This window comes from Pseudozyma hubeiensis, assembly GCF_000403515.1.
Source record: "Pseudozyma hubeiensis SY62 DNA, scaffold: PHS69, whole genome shotgun sequence".
In the NCBI taxonomy this organism is placed as follows: domain Eukaryota; kingdom Fungi; phylum Basidiomycota; class Ustilaginomycetes; order Ustilaginales; family Ustilaginaceae; genus Pseudozyma; species Pseudozyma hubeiensis.
Window position 1 is genome coordinate 395,947 of NW_012133851.1, and position 15,235 is coordinate 411,181.

Consider the following 15,235-nt stretch of genomic DNA (forward strand, 5'->3'; position numbering starts at 1 on the left):
CGCGCGTAGGAACGCTTGCACAAAACGCTCAGTCACATTGCGAAGACGGGCCTGCGAACAAGTGTTTACTGTATCTTGATCTTATACTTGATGCTGTTATGACATGGTCACGTCAAGCCGCGTCGCTCCTGCTACCAGCATCAGGGTTGTTAGGATGCCAGCAAACTTCACGTCGTGTCGAACCAAATCGGTCGAGCAGCTCGGAACAGGCTGATCCATCGTACAAGTACAACTTTCTTCTATTAATGACTAGGAACGCAAGCAGATGTTTGACGCGCGGTGTTCCTGCTGTTCTCACTGTTCTCACAATTCGAGTTTCTTCCCTTCCGCTTCTGTTCGACGTGCAAGCAGAGGATGCCAGCGTCGTGAGACCTGTGTGGCCTTGGTTACCACTCGGCAACTGAGAAGCTACATATTCCACGGCTTCGGCTCACTTTCCCCTTGTCGGCTTGTTCGCTTGTTCAGTTGGCCAGATGTGAAAGCCAGACCGCTTATCACCATGGTGCATCAACCTCTTGATCACGCTACGGTCCAGAATCGGTCTCGCTGGGGGTTTTGCCGGCACCAGCAGCTCCCTTTTTATTTTTTTTCTCCCCTTAAAAATCGTGATCTTTAGGCTGTCAATTTTCAATCAGTAGATAAAAATTCTCCTTCTTCCGCCTTCACATGCGCCTCGCTTGGTCTCGCTTAAACTTGAATCCAAGAAGACGAAAAAGGGGGAATCCCCCCCCCACTACGCGACGGCTGAATACCGCTCCAGCCGACACGCCCAGCTGCTTAGGCGAGAAGAATAGAGTCGGCACGAGCGTCACCATCACATAACTCAACATCACCATCATCGAGACTCGAAAGAGAGTAGAGAATCAAACGCATATGTGCGTGGACATGAGGGTACGAATCGAGCATGTACCAGACTCAATCCAGCTGAAAAATGCTTTGCTCATCGAGCTTGTCACAGTCAGTCTGTCAGCATCAATCCAAGGTGTCGAATTTCTTGAATCGGCCTTCGAAAAGCGAATGAAAAGGGCCTAGAAGTCCGAATTGGGAAACCGCGCTTGGTAGAAGCACAGTCGACCCTGAGCTTGTTGCACGAGCCCGCCAGCTGCGCACCTAGTCCCTCCTCCGTTTCGTTGATCCTTGTCGATGCTGCGGACACCTGCTGATGCAGTAATCTTGTGGCGTTCGAACGCTGCAGCATACGAAGATATCCGAGTCGAAGCGCAAAACGATCGCGGCAAGGTCTGCACCGAGGGGCAAAACACAGCTGACACGAGGAACACTGACGCACCTTTCTTTAGTCTCACAGCGTGGAAATCCATCTCGGTGATTCTACAGAAAGAAATAATAAACGTAGACAAAAAGAAAATGATCGAGACTCGGGAGCACGGACTGCAATAAGGGAAGCATGAAATTCGATAGCGAAGAGTTTCCAACGCAACCCAAGATCTTCGCTCCCACGATCTCGCCGCTGCTATATTACCCGGATTGCATCACATTACTGAACAATGAAATGCGATCTGCACTGGCTCGGCTTCTCTATTCACCCGCATCAACGAGCCGCTTGTTGTCTAGACCATCTAAGAATTAGTGTGGAGCCATTGAAGTGAGTCCCGCGGTGCAGCGTGCAGCGTCACCTGCATAAAAGTTACGCTAGTACCGGGGCGGCTGCGAACTGATACAGTGCAGTACATGCAGCAACCGAAAGTCCGCTGCAAAGGCACACATGTCACTGCATCATGTGTGTCGTCGGTCTTTTCCTCCCACCCTGCGTGCGTCTCGTGTCTCATAAGTTGATACTGATACAGGTGACATCAACATCGTAGATCTCCTCTACAGTTGGAGAGGAGTCCGCTTCCATGCTTTGCTTACGGCGACATCTCTCCCCATCTGAGTCGAACATCCAACTTCACTTCAAACAACGCAGTGTAGTATTATGAGAAGTAAAAAAAAAACAGGCAAACAAAGAAGCGTCATGAGTTAACAATTCGAAGAGCTAGATCGAGAAATACGTTTGAAAAAGAAAAGAAAATTGGGTCGTTGCACAGTCGAGACGGTTGCGTTCGTTTCGGCGAGCGTTCACGCTGTGCAGTAAAAAGCTCTTCAACTCAGTTCCGGCCTTTTCCTGACCCTGTGCTTTAAATTTATCTCTTGTTGTCAACAACAAACATCCCGTCTCGAGCCGATCTGGCTGTTGAGTCCTTTCGGAAAGTATGTGGCAACTCAAAAGCACCGGGTCAACCTGCTCGATGCACGCTGGAGCATGTGCACACCACCCAGACGCTTTTCGACTGATTCGATTCTCCGACCCCGGAGCCACCGCTTACATGCATTCGAGATGGAAAAGGCTTCTGGCGGCGCAACCATGGTTTCTATGTGCATGGTCGCAAGCCACCCTCGTGAAGCCCTTGCAGAGCAGGTCCGCTTCGCTCAACCGTCGTGGCGCACTAAACCATAGCTCCAAACGAGAGAACAACGCCACGATGACACATGGGCAGCTCGCATCTACTTGGATGCGCTCAGATGAACCGAGTGTGTGTGATTGATGTTTGAGCCGCTGGTTCGCATCCCGATGTAACGTCGCCTGGCCTCATCGTGCTCATGCCAAGCCTGTGTCGCATTGTCGCCTCTGTTCTGCCTCTCTCCTCCTCCTTCTCTTCCCTCATCCCATAGCTCGCTCCTGTACCTCGCACTCGCAGTCACGGAGCTTGATTGACCCCTTGCGATCCGACCACAACTTCACCTTGATCCCGTGAATGTGTCTGGACTCCATCCCCGCTATCTTCTCTTCTTGTTCGTCTTCGGCATCCATCGATGTTCAGGCCCTCCAACATCGTGCTCATACGTGTCTTCCACACTGGTCACCACGACAGCCATCGATAGCAACCAGTCGCTACTCGCATTCTTCACAGCCGTCGCCCGCTTCCTTCTTCACAGCCAACCCATTCCTCCTCGCTCGTGGGCGGGTTCGGATTCCATCTTGCTCGCGAAGCAGCCGCGTTTGATACCGACCCGTCACCCAGCCTCGCCATTAGGACGCAGCTCACGAACGCGGCTCAGCCGTCCTGTTTCACACGATCAGCCTCATTCGTTTGCCGTCCAAGCTTCGCCTCGCCATTGACTTTGACAACTCTGCTCTTCAACACCTCTGTCTCACTGCGTCATCTCACTGCTGCCGCCTGACTGACTGCTACAACTGCACGCACCTCTAGAAGTGTTTCTCATACCACATCTCGTCCGGAGCCTCCGACTCTGTTGTCCTCCAAGAGGGTTCTCGTCGCTGCCTCTCTTTCTCTTTTCACTGGCGCTCTCGATATCGGCTAGGTCGTATTCGGCAAGCGTGGCTCAAAGATTTCATCTCGGACGTTGCTCTAAGCACCATCATCGATGAGTTTAGCATCAATCGATGATCGCTCACTCTGATATCGAGGGGCGACAAATCGGCATCAAAGGCGCACCGAAACGACACTCCGAGTTCACTCAACCTACGCCTAGCATCGAATGTCGGCCTGTGACTACATATCGACGGTACCGGAATCACCTTGCGTTTCGAAACGCACCCCACGGACCCTTCACCCTTCAGAAAGTTATCCAGTGGATCCCCGCAGTGATCGCTCCGTTCGTGATCCTCGAATCTTCTCGCCTTCCACTTCGACCTTGCGAGGCACGAGCGCTTCGCAACAGTTCTCAAATCACATTCCTTCTGATGACAAAGCTCCTTTGAGACCAACGCGCAACGTCCAACCTCAACATACGTCGGAGGACGCGATTGCCAGCATGGACCACCGGCCAAAGCAAGCCAAAGTAACGCTACCGCCTCTTTCAGCGCTCACCACCTCGATCGACTTTGAACGGAATCGCGCGCATTCATTGATTCATGATCGCGGTCACAACCTCTCGCCGATCTTTGCTTCGCGCGACATGGTTGACAGAGACGTCGGGCGAAGGAGCTCTGTCAACGACACCCGAGAGGCTCCCGCGCACAATGATGGCTCTCGGTCAACAGATCGCAGCATACCGCGAGAGCCTCATCGTGCCTCTGCCGCCGGATCTCTTTCGCTCCCGTCTTCATTCATGGCGTCCACTTCTCATCAAAATCCCACAGACGATCCGCCAACACCGAGGCTAGCAGAGGCCTCGGTGCGTGTCATCACCGAAGCAACAAGACCTCGCTCTCACTCGTCGCCACATAAAAATCGGATGCAGAATCTGTCCAGGAGGTCATCTCTTGCCGATGCCTCTCAAGTCGACCGACTGCTTGACAGCCTTCTCTACGTTCAAGACATCAATCGCCGCCTCGGACTCGACGTTTCAAATCCTGCATCGCCATCCATCTTTCGGAATGCAGATGCCGCCGAGCGACTGCGCAACAAGCTTCTCGATGAGCTCGACAGCATGTCGCTCTTCTCTCGGTCTCGCGCAGAATCCGTCGCAAGCTATGTCGGTGTCGCAGGGTACATGGCACCCTACCGGGAAGCGTCAACACGAAACGCGGTCCAAGAATCGCCCATCAGGACCATAGCGCCGCTTGCCGCGGTCGCCGCAGCTGGTCAAGCTGGCTACGCAGCGTGGCCCCCAGCTGATTCTCTTGAAAGGACGCATTCGTCCATCGATCGGCTCACTCTGGACGACCAAGTGCCTCGCGTATCTGACCATCACTCTCGGCCAAGCGCATACGGGTCGGAACGTGTGGGTGCCCCAAGCGGCCCACAGGCGATGAGTCGCAACGGCTTTGCGCCACAGCCAACCCACTCCGATCGCTCGCACCGCCCAATTTCGAGAGCTATTTCTTTTGAGCAGCTGCGCGCCCTCCCGGACCAGCAGCACCACGCACATCTCCACGAGCGCGCACCTGCCGGATCTTCTCGCTACGGGGATGCACCTCTTTTTGCTCACGAACATACGTCGCATCATCCCTACAGCCAGGTAGGGCCACGAGCACCGCCCATGCACTTTGCGGATGCTCAACATCAGCACCAGATGGATATCTTCGATCGCAGACGTCTGGCTAGCAAAGGCATGAAAAGAGTCCGAAAGCGCAAGAACGAGCACCACCAAGAATGCTTGGGATGCCAGGCAAAGGAAACGCCAGAATGGAGAAAGGGGCCCATGGGTCCTCGAACGCTCTGCAACGCTTGCGGTTTGCTCTATGCCAAACTCACCAAGCGCAAGCAGCAGGAAGCTGAAGCTGCTGCTAGAGCCAGCGGCAAAACCGCTCAAGAGATTGTTAGGGAACGAGAGGAGTCTCCTGGAGCCAAGCAGGCGAGCCTGGAAGCTCTTCGAGCCGAGCTCAATTTGGCCAACGGCCTGCGCAACCGCCCCAGCTCGGCATCCGCATCGACCGGCGATACCTTGTTGCACAATGAGTCTCCATCGGCCGCAGCCTATCATGCTGGCAGGGTGTATGACGGCAGGCATCCCGATGGACCATCAAACCAGCCCTGGCCCTCTCGACGTGCGGAAGACTTCGAAATGCTTGCTCATCCGACTCACGGTCACCGCTCTACCATCACCAGTCCAGGCCGGTCCAATTCCCTCGGTCATGTTCACAACCTCGAGCAATCCACGGCAAAGCAGTTCGAACGCATTTCTGAGTCATCTGCCGGGTATGCGCTCCCCACGCCCCCACGACCGATTTCAAGAGAGGATAACTCGGCGTCGCGTTCATTGGCGCAGCAGCCGGGTCGCAGACGGTCCTCCACCCTGCAGTCATCTCGAGCAGCTCCCTCCCGCTACAACCCTGCTTCTTATCACGATCGGCCCATATCACCGAGTACGCCCAGCTCTCAATCTTATGCCCAACACGGTTCAAGCGTGCAGCGAAGGCCTCATCCTTATATGTAATTTTAGCCGCGTCGACAGCAATGGACTTTCGCGTTGATCCAGTGTGTGCAAAGTTTGACTCCCCCATCTATTCGCCGCAGCAGAGCAATTTAGCGGGGAGCGAGCGCTTTCCACACGAGGTCCATGCCTTCACACAGAAGTTGAGTCTTGTCCTATACTTATCTAAACTCATCGAGATGTAGGGTAACAAAGCGCTCGGCGAATTGGGACGCCGATGCACGCCGTACGTGGACCTGATTCCGAGGTCGACAAGCTCGAGGAAGCTTCCCAACGGAAGCAAAGGCAAAGACTTGGAGCGACCAGCCAAAACCTGTCGCGCCTGACATGTATCGAAGAATGACATTCGGACCTTTCCGTCAGCTCTGGGTCGGGAGGCTTCGAGATCGAACAAACGGTCAGCCACAAAATGTCGGATCTAAGCGACGGAAAGAGGCGGCCAATGTACCAGCTATTCGCCAGATGCTAGGTTGCCCGACGACATTCGAGCTCAACTACGGATGAAACCCCGCTGTCTGTGTGGGGAGGTTGAGCAACTTCAGATACCTTCTTAAGCGAGCAAGTGGGGGGGAACACGGGGCAATGCGTGCATGTTCCAGAAATCGGGACAGTGAGGACCGAGCAAGCAGAACATGCGGGTGAACATTGGGGTCAGAAACAGAGAGTCAAGGGCGGCAACGTCCATGAGAAAGGCGGCGGTCCAAGACTCGACGACGGAGCGTGCTCGGACCGGCGATCAGCAAGTCTGCCCACGCTGATCTACCTCTGGCACGCTTCGTAGAAGTGAGAATGCAGCGCGGAGGCCCAGTGGAGTTCAACGTGGGAGAGAATGTGGGAGAGGATTAAGAAAGGGACGAACGGGAGCACTGTCGCTGTCGAAATCGGTGTCCTGCGGTCGAACGCTGCTTGACATGCGGTATGTGCGGTCAGCGGGAGGCAGCGTCCAAGGAAACCGGCGCTTTCTTCTCTGACAAAGGGAGCTTCCATGCGAACGAACGGTCCGTGGTTTGCGCTCACATTCGGTTGACGAGGGAATGGATGCATCTTGAGCGGTCAACTGTCCACCTTTTTTCGATGCCAAGACTTTCGGAGTGTGAAATGTCACATGGGCGCGTCCAGCGAGCGGAAAAAGGAATCGGCAACTCCACGACATTCTGTCGATTTGCGCGCCCCAGCGTCGCCACGCCGTCAACTGGGAATTGGGACTCGCACCCTTCGTCGCCAGTAATCGTGCACAGCGTGCTGACTCCTGATGTGTGCCTCGCGTCAACGGAAAGAGTCGTAGGGTACGGATTACTCCGGAAGCGAGCCGTGCTGCCATCCAAATTGGTTTAACCGCACATGAGATGGATTCCCGCTCCAGAGACTTGCGCTGTGGCCCATGCTTGTTGTCGCTCTTGCGCTGCGGTTCGAACAAGGCGCTACGACACGCAGCCCCTCGCAGAGCGGGGCTCCATCTGCAGGAACGCGGTCTAGCGCAAGTGAGCTGCAGCTGTGCGACTCGACATCTCACTTGGGCATTGCTGCGGTCATGCCAGCGATCGTCTGCTTTCGAGGCCTCTGGAAACTCGTCTGACCAATTGCGTGGGGCTCCGCTCTTCCTCAAAGCGAGCCAGACTGAAGGAGTCGCCACATAAATACTCGACGTCGCGCTGCTCGTTGAAACTATCTGTCTCAAGCTCAAGCAGACCCCTCCCCATCTTGGCTAGCATTTCCCTCCATCTTCCTTACCATTGCTCTACGTTATGCTGCTTTCCCATCTAAAAGATACTCCTCGTGAGGCACGAGGCTGGCGTCTGTGGTTCAGCGCCTGGGCAGTCGGCGCTCTGGGTATCTCACGAGGTCTTGATGAAGGTATCATCTCAGGCGTGCTCAAGCAGCACAGCTTCATCAAAACCTTCGGCTTCGACGACAATTCGCCTCAGGAGGCTACCATCGCATCTCAGCTTCAACTCGGATCGGTGGCTGGCTCGGCTATCGCGTTCTTCTTGTGTGACCGTCTCGGACGTCTCCGTACCGCGATGCTCGCTTGTCTCCTCTGGATCATGGGCACCGCCATCTGGATGACTTCGGCTGGCATCCACGGCACTCATCAACCAGGCAACTACCATCAGCTACTTGCTGGCCGCTTCCTAGCGGGGTTGGGTGTCGGATTCACGCCCGTCGTGGCACCGGTTTACCTAGCCGAGATCGCGCCCAAAGCCGTTAGAGGGCTGTGTGTCTGCATCTTCAGTGGCAGCGTGTACATTGGTAAGTACCGACCTCAATCGACCCTGCAAGGCCTTTCAGTGTTGACCCATCGCGGAAAAAGGGAACAACGACCGCTGACCTACTTTTCATACTATATGGGCAAACAGGTATCTTGCTTGGTTACTTTAGCAACTACGGCTCTAGCATCCATTATACTGACGCGAAACAATGGACGATTCCGGCGAGCACCAACTTCATCTTTGCCGGTCTCACCTTCGTCGCCTGCTTCTTTGCCCAGGAGTCGCCTCGTTGGCTGATCAAGAAAGGTCGATACGAAGAAGGTCGCAAGGCGCTGAGCTATCTGCGCAACCTCGATGTGGATCACCCTTTCGTTGCCGAGGAGATTGAGGTTATGGAGCAACAGATCCAAGCGGAGAAGCAGGCGCTCGAGGGACTCAACTTCTTCCAGATCCTCAAGAAGCTCGTGACCAACAAGAATAACCAGTACATTCTCTTCCTCGGTCTCGGTATCCAGGTGCTCGGTCAGCTCAGCGGCGGTGGTGTCTACACAATCTTTGCGCCCAAGATCTTTGGGCTGCTCGGAGTTCCCGGCGGGCAGAGGACCAAGTTCTTGACTACCGGTATTTTCGGTATCGTCAAGTTGCTGTCGTCTCTGGCTGCTGCCTTCTTCTTGGTCGACATGCTAGGCCGTAAGACGGCGGTCACGACCGGTCTTTTGCTGCAGAGCATCTGCTCGCTGTATCTCGCCCTGTTTCTCAAATTTACAGCAGGAGTCACCAAAGCTACCGAGACGCACTCGGACAAGTCTGCTGCCACGGGCGCCATCTTTTTCTTCTACCTCTCGGGTCTTGCCTGGGCTATCGGTGTCAACTCGGTGCAGTATCTCACCCAGACAGAGATGTTCGACATCACGGTTCGTGCGCTCGGTGTTGCCGTCGTTTCTCTGGTCCACTTTGCCATGCAGTACGCCGCCACGCGCACGCTCAACCCGATGCTCCAGGCCTGGGGCAACTTTGGCACCTTCTTGTTCTACGCCATGATCGCGCTCACAGGCTGCCTGTTTGTCTTCTTCTTCATGCCAGAGACTGCAGGCTTGCAGCTCGAAGATATCCACAAGCTCTTCGAAAAACCCTGGTACGCTATCGGCTGGACGCAGAATCGCCCCGCCAACAGGCGCAAGGCTTCTTCAGAGGCCGCGATGGTCGAGGAGTCCGAGGCGGCCGCCGACTTGTCATACGACGGTCAGAAGAAGTCCATCGACCTGACCACTGAAGACAAAAAATAGTAACAGCAGCGTTGTTGTGTCGGTCATCGTTCTTGCTTCCTCAGCTCTTAGAAATGATACACAATTTGTCTCTTCTCGTTGCCACCCAGATGCTCTCTCTCTCTCTCTCTTTCTCTTGGCTGTTTGAGATATTTGAGGTGGCAACGGTTTGACAGGTGCCAACCAGAACACGGGATCTATGTTCTATTAATCTATGTAACATCATGCAGTAAAAAGGTCGCGAAAATCAGGACCCAATAATCCACATCAATGCGCAAAATGCTCGGCCACCGAATCAGGATCAATCTTCTTCATTCTCTCCCGGTCTCGCCCAACGTAGGTGCAATACAACTGTAGACTGTAAATCAAAAAAAGTGTGCGGTGCGAGCAGGGTTCGAACCTGCGCTCGCATTGCGAATTAGTTAATCAGCTCATCGCACGACCGTTGAATTGTAATTCAAGACTAACCCCTTAACCACTCGGGCATCGCACCCACAGAGTGACCGGCTAGAATATGGATTGTGATTATATTACGGCGTGCGCATCTTGGCTGTCATCTTAAATCGGGTGTGACCCGAAACGTCCGAAGGAATGCTGTGCTTGAGGAACGTGGTTGGACCTCCAAAATCACTTACTGTTCAAGGCAACAATGGAAACGGGCATGATTCTTCATTGCCGTCGTTTCCAGCCGTAGAGTACAGATGCAGTGCAGAGCTTGGAGACATGTGCCAGGTCGTGCCGTCATATGCGGAGAGGGCGAGCGACGACGACATCCGTCTAAACTTGCCAAATGCACGACCGCGGACTGCCGTCCTTCTCTGTGGCAAGCAGCAATGAGGCAGGTCAAGCTAGCCGGCTCGCTATGCACAGACACGGGTCCAACTTCGATGATGTCAAGGAAAAAGATGCGCTCGAGTATGAGCGTCACGTTTTGATGCTATTGCAGACGAGCGAATAGCACGGGAGGTGCATGTTTTGTACAATCTTATGGTTTGTGATGCAGTGTGCGGGTGATACGGACGAAAAGCTCGGGGGCAGCGATCCGTCCAAGTAGGCGCGAAGGAAAAGTGTCGATGATGGAGGTAGAGGGAGTGGCAGACGAGACGGCGGGAAGAAAAGGGGATGTCACCTGGAGCTGCGTTCGACATTTAGCGCATGATGATGCCGTCGAATCGCTGCTTGAACCAGGCGGCGGTCTCCTCCTTCTTGACGCGGTGGGGGGCACCGACACGGGCGACACGCTGCTTGCGGCGTGCGACACGGGCGCCGGCACGGGTCATGCAGACGAAGAAGTCCATACCGAAAATGCCGATCGAGGGGTCGTACTTGATACCCAAGTCAATGTGCTCGGTGATACCGAAACCGAAGTTGCCAGTGTCCGAGAAGTTGCGGCGGCGGAGCTCGTACTCCTTGACCTTGAGACCACGCTCGATGATCTCCTCGGCCTTGGGGCCGCGGATGGTGACGTGGCAAGCGATCTTCTCGTTACGGCGGATACCGAAACCACGGAGGGTGTAGCGGGCCTTGCTGGTAACAGGAGTCTGACCGGTCAGCTGCTCGAGCACCTTGGTGGCACGGGTCAGTCTGTCACCAGACTCGCCGACCGAGATGTTGACGACGAGCTTGTCGACCTTGAGCTCCTGTGGATGATTTACAGATTGCGTCGGGAGGTATGTAAGAAGGTCAGTGGATTCGTTCAGGGGAATGCGTCGCCTTTGCCATCTGTCAGAAGTAGTTGCCGTATTGTCGAGTTGCGCTGTCGTCATCGCGGCTAAACAACATTCGAGATCTGACTGTCTTCGGACGTCGTCTATGTCGCGGAAGATGCTGCAGAGCGATGTTGTGTGTCGAGTGGTATGGCTGCACTGGGCCAAGACGGCAAGTCAAAGGGAGAGACCAAATGTCGTGTTGGGGCTGCGGATGTCGGAATCCGATTTGGCAAGCAAGGTACACTGATCCGACCCTCTCTCGATTCTGACCGTCATTCTTCCGCCTGAAGTGCAATGCTGAATCCGTGTCAGGTCTTCACCGGAGTAGCTTGCGTCGACCGCCACGAAGATTTGCCTACACGAATGCTAGCGATCCCGCAACTTTCACGCACGCCCGCATAACGGGACCGTGGACTGCCCATGCCTAGCGCCCTCACTTGGAACCAACGTGCCCAGCTACCTGGCGGTTGAGCCACGCGGAACTTGCGCCTTGAACTGTCCTCATGTTCTGCCTAGCCTGCATAACAATATGATGTAGCGCTGATGAAGGCTCCAGCGCTTGGCTGAATACCGGAGAGATGGAAGATATTTGTCTCTGTGGTGTGCTGCTGAAAATTGCTGCTGGTCGAAGACAGTAGTGCGGTTGTAAAGCGGCGCGTGACGGTGGAGCTGCGAATGCTGCGCACAAGCTACAGGGCGCAGCTGGAGAAGACCCATCCGAAGGTGTGCTGCAAATAACAGATGCTGGTGATGTGGCGAGGATGATGTTTGCGGGATGACAACGAAAGCGCAACCGATTGTTTGCAGTTCTGCTTGTCTGCAGGTCCTATGCGGCGTCATGCTATAGAGGAGTCGATCGGTGTCGGAGGTGCATGGCTGCGCATTAGATACTAACCTTCATAGGGTTGATAGCCTTGCTAGATTCCGCCATCTTGAATATTGGATACGACGGTGATGATCTTGATGGATGATCGTGACGAAGAGGGTAAAGTCAAGTCGAATTCGAGGTTTGCGCTGCCCACACACTCCAGCGCCAGCTCGAGAGCCTTGCAGTCGCTTGTGCCGCTCGAGTGCCTTGCTTGGATTCGAGATGCAGTTCTCGCACACTCACTCTCACCACTTGCGAGACTCGGACGGTTGCAGTCCAAGACTGGCTCTCCTTCAGTGCCCGCACGGCGGCTCTGCCATTCGGGGCGCACTTTTCCTTCTGACCTATCGAAATTCGGCCGATCCGCAGAAATAGCACGTGACCTGTTTTCGTTTTTCGTGAATCACGGAAAACAGCAAATGTGCGCGCCGTAACATGAACACTCACATTTTTCTGCCAATCAAGAGACCAGAATCGGCCCGATCGTCTCTTGCATCACCAGACGATTCAAAGCAACACAAACAACGCCACACGAACACGCCCTCTACGGCCTCCTTTCATGTGCAAAGCCGCTGCTGATGTGTTGTTAGCGCCGTCCGCATTGCGAGGATGGTGCCGTTGGTAGAGCCGGTCGTTGCATCGTCGATATGCGCCGCTCACGGACTCACTACAGCATCCGTTCAGGAGGTTTCACCAGGCTCACACACACTAGATCGACGGGGTGCGAGCGGGGCGTCAGAGACCGTCAGATGAGGCGAGACAAGTAGAGGAGGCACGGCACGGCATTCCACTCTCCGACGGTGACGAGCAGGTTTGAGGTTACTCAATGCGCGTGTGGAGGCCCAACAGCGTAGTGTCGATCTCCTCCGCGCATGGCAAGGCGTAATTCCGACAGGTCAAGCTCATCACACCGACTCTGGAAGCCAGGCGCGCTAGGGATGGCCAAAACCGGCTAGGGGTTCAGGGCGTTCCGCCGATCTCGCAGGCGGAAGACAAGCACCGTGCGCCTTTGGAACGGGACAAAGCTGAACGAGAAGATGACGGGGTTTACACCTGAACCTCTCCAGCAGTGTTGCGTGTTTGGGCAGTGTTGCGTGTTTTGACAAGTCGACCAATGAGCGTTGACGCTCAACGCAACATTCGAGCTGTGCCGTCGGCGCCGAGAAACGTCTTCAACCATGGATAGGACCAGTTTTAGCAGATCAAGTGGAAGGTCAAAGGGTGCAGATCAGTCTTGCCGGATGTGTTTCGGGAAGCGCCCGTCTGACTTGTCCCGCATTCCCCTTTTTTCGGGCCAGCAGACCGAGCTCTAATAACCGTCTGAGCGGGAGCGGCCTGCAGCGAGACCACTGATAGCATGGACGAGCCGATTGACCTTGCGTCGATTGCAGCTGCCACAAGCACAAGATCAACTGTCCTGTTCTCGGTCGGGCAAGGTCCGAATGGCGGTGGGATCGGATCAAAACGTGCTTCGTCTTCGACATCGAAGTCAACAGAGTTTGTGACGGCTAGAGATTCGCCGCCGCATTCGCCTGCTACTGTAACGAGCTTTTTCCTCTCCTGCATGGAGGGAACGCGGATTTCCCTCGTGGCGACGCCGTATCGGCCTTGACGGTCTCGTGACGGTGACGGAGTCTCGATGGACGCAGCCATTCCAAGCGCCGTGTGGACCGATCGCCTGACCCTGCCTCTGCTTCTGCCGCCAGGATATGTTGTGTTCTTGTCAGCCAGGTCACACTCTCTCCTATTTTCGCACTGTGCAAGCCATGCTTTCTTGAACTTGTTATCGCAACCGCGCACACGAACTGCACCACGTCTCCGTGATTCCCTATCACGCTTCGGCTTCAACAACGTAGCCCGAAACTGGCCTGCACACCAGATATGCACTCTGGCAGACGAAGTCAAAGCGAGTCCTGTGCCGCTCGAGTTTCTGCGATAGGATCACCGTCGACCGCAGGCCAATCGTTGGTGAAACCACTCAAGGATAGTGGCTGCCCGCTCGCTCTCCGATCTGGCGCTTTGGACGGGTTCAGCACGCAAGCGGGAAGGCTTGACTGAGACCTCGAGCCGTGCCAGGAAGAACCGACACAGGCACGCGTGAGGGCAGTGTGAATCTCTCTCGAGCTTGCAACACTCTGGCACACTGCGATTGCGCCAGAGTTTCGACTGTGACAGTAAATCGAAATTAGTTCAAAAAGAAACATATTTGGCACATTCGTTATACGAGACTGTCGAGGGACATGTACGCCAGCCCTGAACCCAAGTTCAAATTCGTTCCAAGAGAACACCACAAAAATAAAAACAATAATGTACAAACACACGGGAGCGCCTGGCTGCAGTGAGCAATCGCCGACTGTGTCTCTCCACACAAGAGCGGCAGCCAGAACAGCACCCACCCCGCCCGTCTCGAGACGGTCGTCTTCGTTTGCACCAACACGCTTGGATCTACATTATGACCTTGAGCAGACAGACCTTAAGCAGTCAAAAGTGGGAGCTCCGTATCACAGGCAGCCGATCGTGCAGACGGACGAGGAAACACGGATCGTCGCCAGGAACGAGGGGAAGAGGGCAAGACGTGAGAACCGATGGTGAGGCGAGCCAAGCGAAATCGAGTTTTACCTGTAATCGTACACAGCCAAGAAAGCCAGGAAGCAACACACTTTTTTGGGCGCTGCACACGGCAGCAGCAGCTGTCTAGGAGCGCAGCGCAGAGTCAGCCCGGCACAGCCGTTTTGGCAACACACCGTCACTCTGCGTGAACCGCTTGCATCGCCGTTTCCCATCGAGACGGCCAACAACACCTCACGAGATCGCCCTCCCGTCGCTTACGCTTCGGAATCCTCACCATGGCTTGTCACTGAACCGCCCTGCACCACCCTGGAGCTCTTGAGTTGACCAACGTACGACTTGCCGCTACCGTTCGCACCATCCCCGCTTCGACCATCTCGTCAGCGACATTTCCTGCTCTGTACTCGTCGACCCTTTCGACCATCGCTGGCTCGTCCATTTGCCTCACCACCAACATCACCACTCTTCCAGGTTCGTTCCGACGCTCCGTCATCTTGTCAGCCCGCGATTTATTGCTCGACAGAATCCATCCCTCCCACCTTCATTCTCTCTCGCGCTGCTATGCATTTGCTCCTATAGCGTTTGGCTTGTTGGAGCACCTCACGTCACCACTCTACCTCGCCTCTCCCACCATTCCGCCGCCTGTCCGAAGGCCAACGACATCGCCAAACTCACCAACGTCCCAGCGCTACCACCGCTCTCTCGCAGCTAGCATCTACGTCTCAGCACCTTCGGCTGATGCAATGTCGAATTGCTCCTCTGCATCGCACTAGACGC

General features: G+C 55.0%; 6 protein-coding genes and 1 non-coding gene across 7 annotated transcripts; 3 read left to right on the forward strand and 4 right to left on the reverse strand.

Moving 5' to 3' along the window:
• Positions 1-1,110: 1,110 nt before the first annotated feature.
• On the reverse strand, positions 1,111-2,809 carry PHSY_007376 (cryptochrome DASH; the record flags this gene model as incomplete). Its single annotated transcript, XM_012337970.1, has 2 exons — positions 1,111-1,329; positions 2,684-2,809. 2 exons carry the CDS (start codon positions 2,807-2,809, stop codon positions 1,111-1,113), a joined length of 345 nt encoding a protein of 114 aa, XP_012193360.1.
• A 689-nt stretch (positions 2,810-3,498) lies between these two features.
• On the forward strand, positions 3,499-5,841 carry PHSY_007377 (hypothetical protein; the record flags this gene model as incomplete). Its single annotated transcript, XM_012337971.1, has 1 exon — positions 3,499-5,841. The coding sequence occupies one exon, from the start codon at positions 3,499-3,501 to the stop codon at positions 5,839-5,841; it is 2,343 nt and encodes a 780-aa protein (XP_012193361.1).
• Positions 5,842-6,912: 1,071 nt separating this feature from the next.
• Positions 6,913-9,334, forward strand: PHSY_007378 (quinate permease; the record flags this gene model as incomplete). The annotated part of the gene is made up of 2 exons (XM_012337972.1): positions 6,913-7,124; positions 8,218-9,334. The coding sequence occupies 2 exons, from the start codon at positions 6,913-6,915 to the stop codon at positions 9,332-9,334; spliced, it is 1,329 nt and encodes a 442-aa protein (XP_012193362.1).
• Positions 9,335-9,692: 358 nt separating this feature from the next.
• On the reverse strand, positions 9,693-9,806 carry PHSY_007670. Its single transcript has one exon. It is a non-coding gene; the product is annotated as a tRNA-Ser (tRNA).
• Positions 9,807-9,904: 98 nt separating this feature from the next.
• PHSY_007379 (hypothetical protein) lies at positions 9,905-10,150 on the forward strand (the record flags this gene model as incomplete). Its single annotated transcript, XM_012337973.1, has 1 exon — positions 9,905-10,150. One exon carries the CDS (start codon positions 9,905-9,907, stop codon positions 10,148-10,150), a length of 246 nt encoding a protein of 81 aa, XP_012193363.1.
• A 311-nt stretch (positions 10,151-10,461) lies between these two features.
• On the reverse strand, positions 10,462-11,079 carry PHSY_007380 (60S ribosomal protein L11; the record flags this gene model as incomplete). Its single annotated transcript, XM_012337974.1, has 1 exon — positions 10,462-11,079. One exon carries the CDS (start codon positions 11,077-11,079, stop codon positions 10,462-10,464), a length of 618 nt encoding a protein of 205 aa, XP_012193364.1.
• A 1,763-nt stretch (positions 11,080-12,842) lies between these two features.
• On the reverse strand, positions 12,843-13,543 carry PHSY_007381 (hexaprenyl pyrophosphate synthetase, mitochondrial precursor; the record flags this gene model as incomplete). Its single annotated transcript, XM_012337975.1, has 2 exons — positions 12,843-12,915; positions 13,266-13,543. 2 exons carry the CDS (start codon positions 13,541-13,543, stop codon positions 12,843-12,845), a joined length of 351 nt encoding a protein of 116 aa, XP_012193365.1.
• Positions 13,544-15,235: the final 1,692 nt, after the last annotated feature.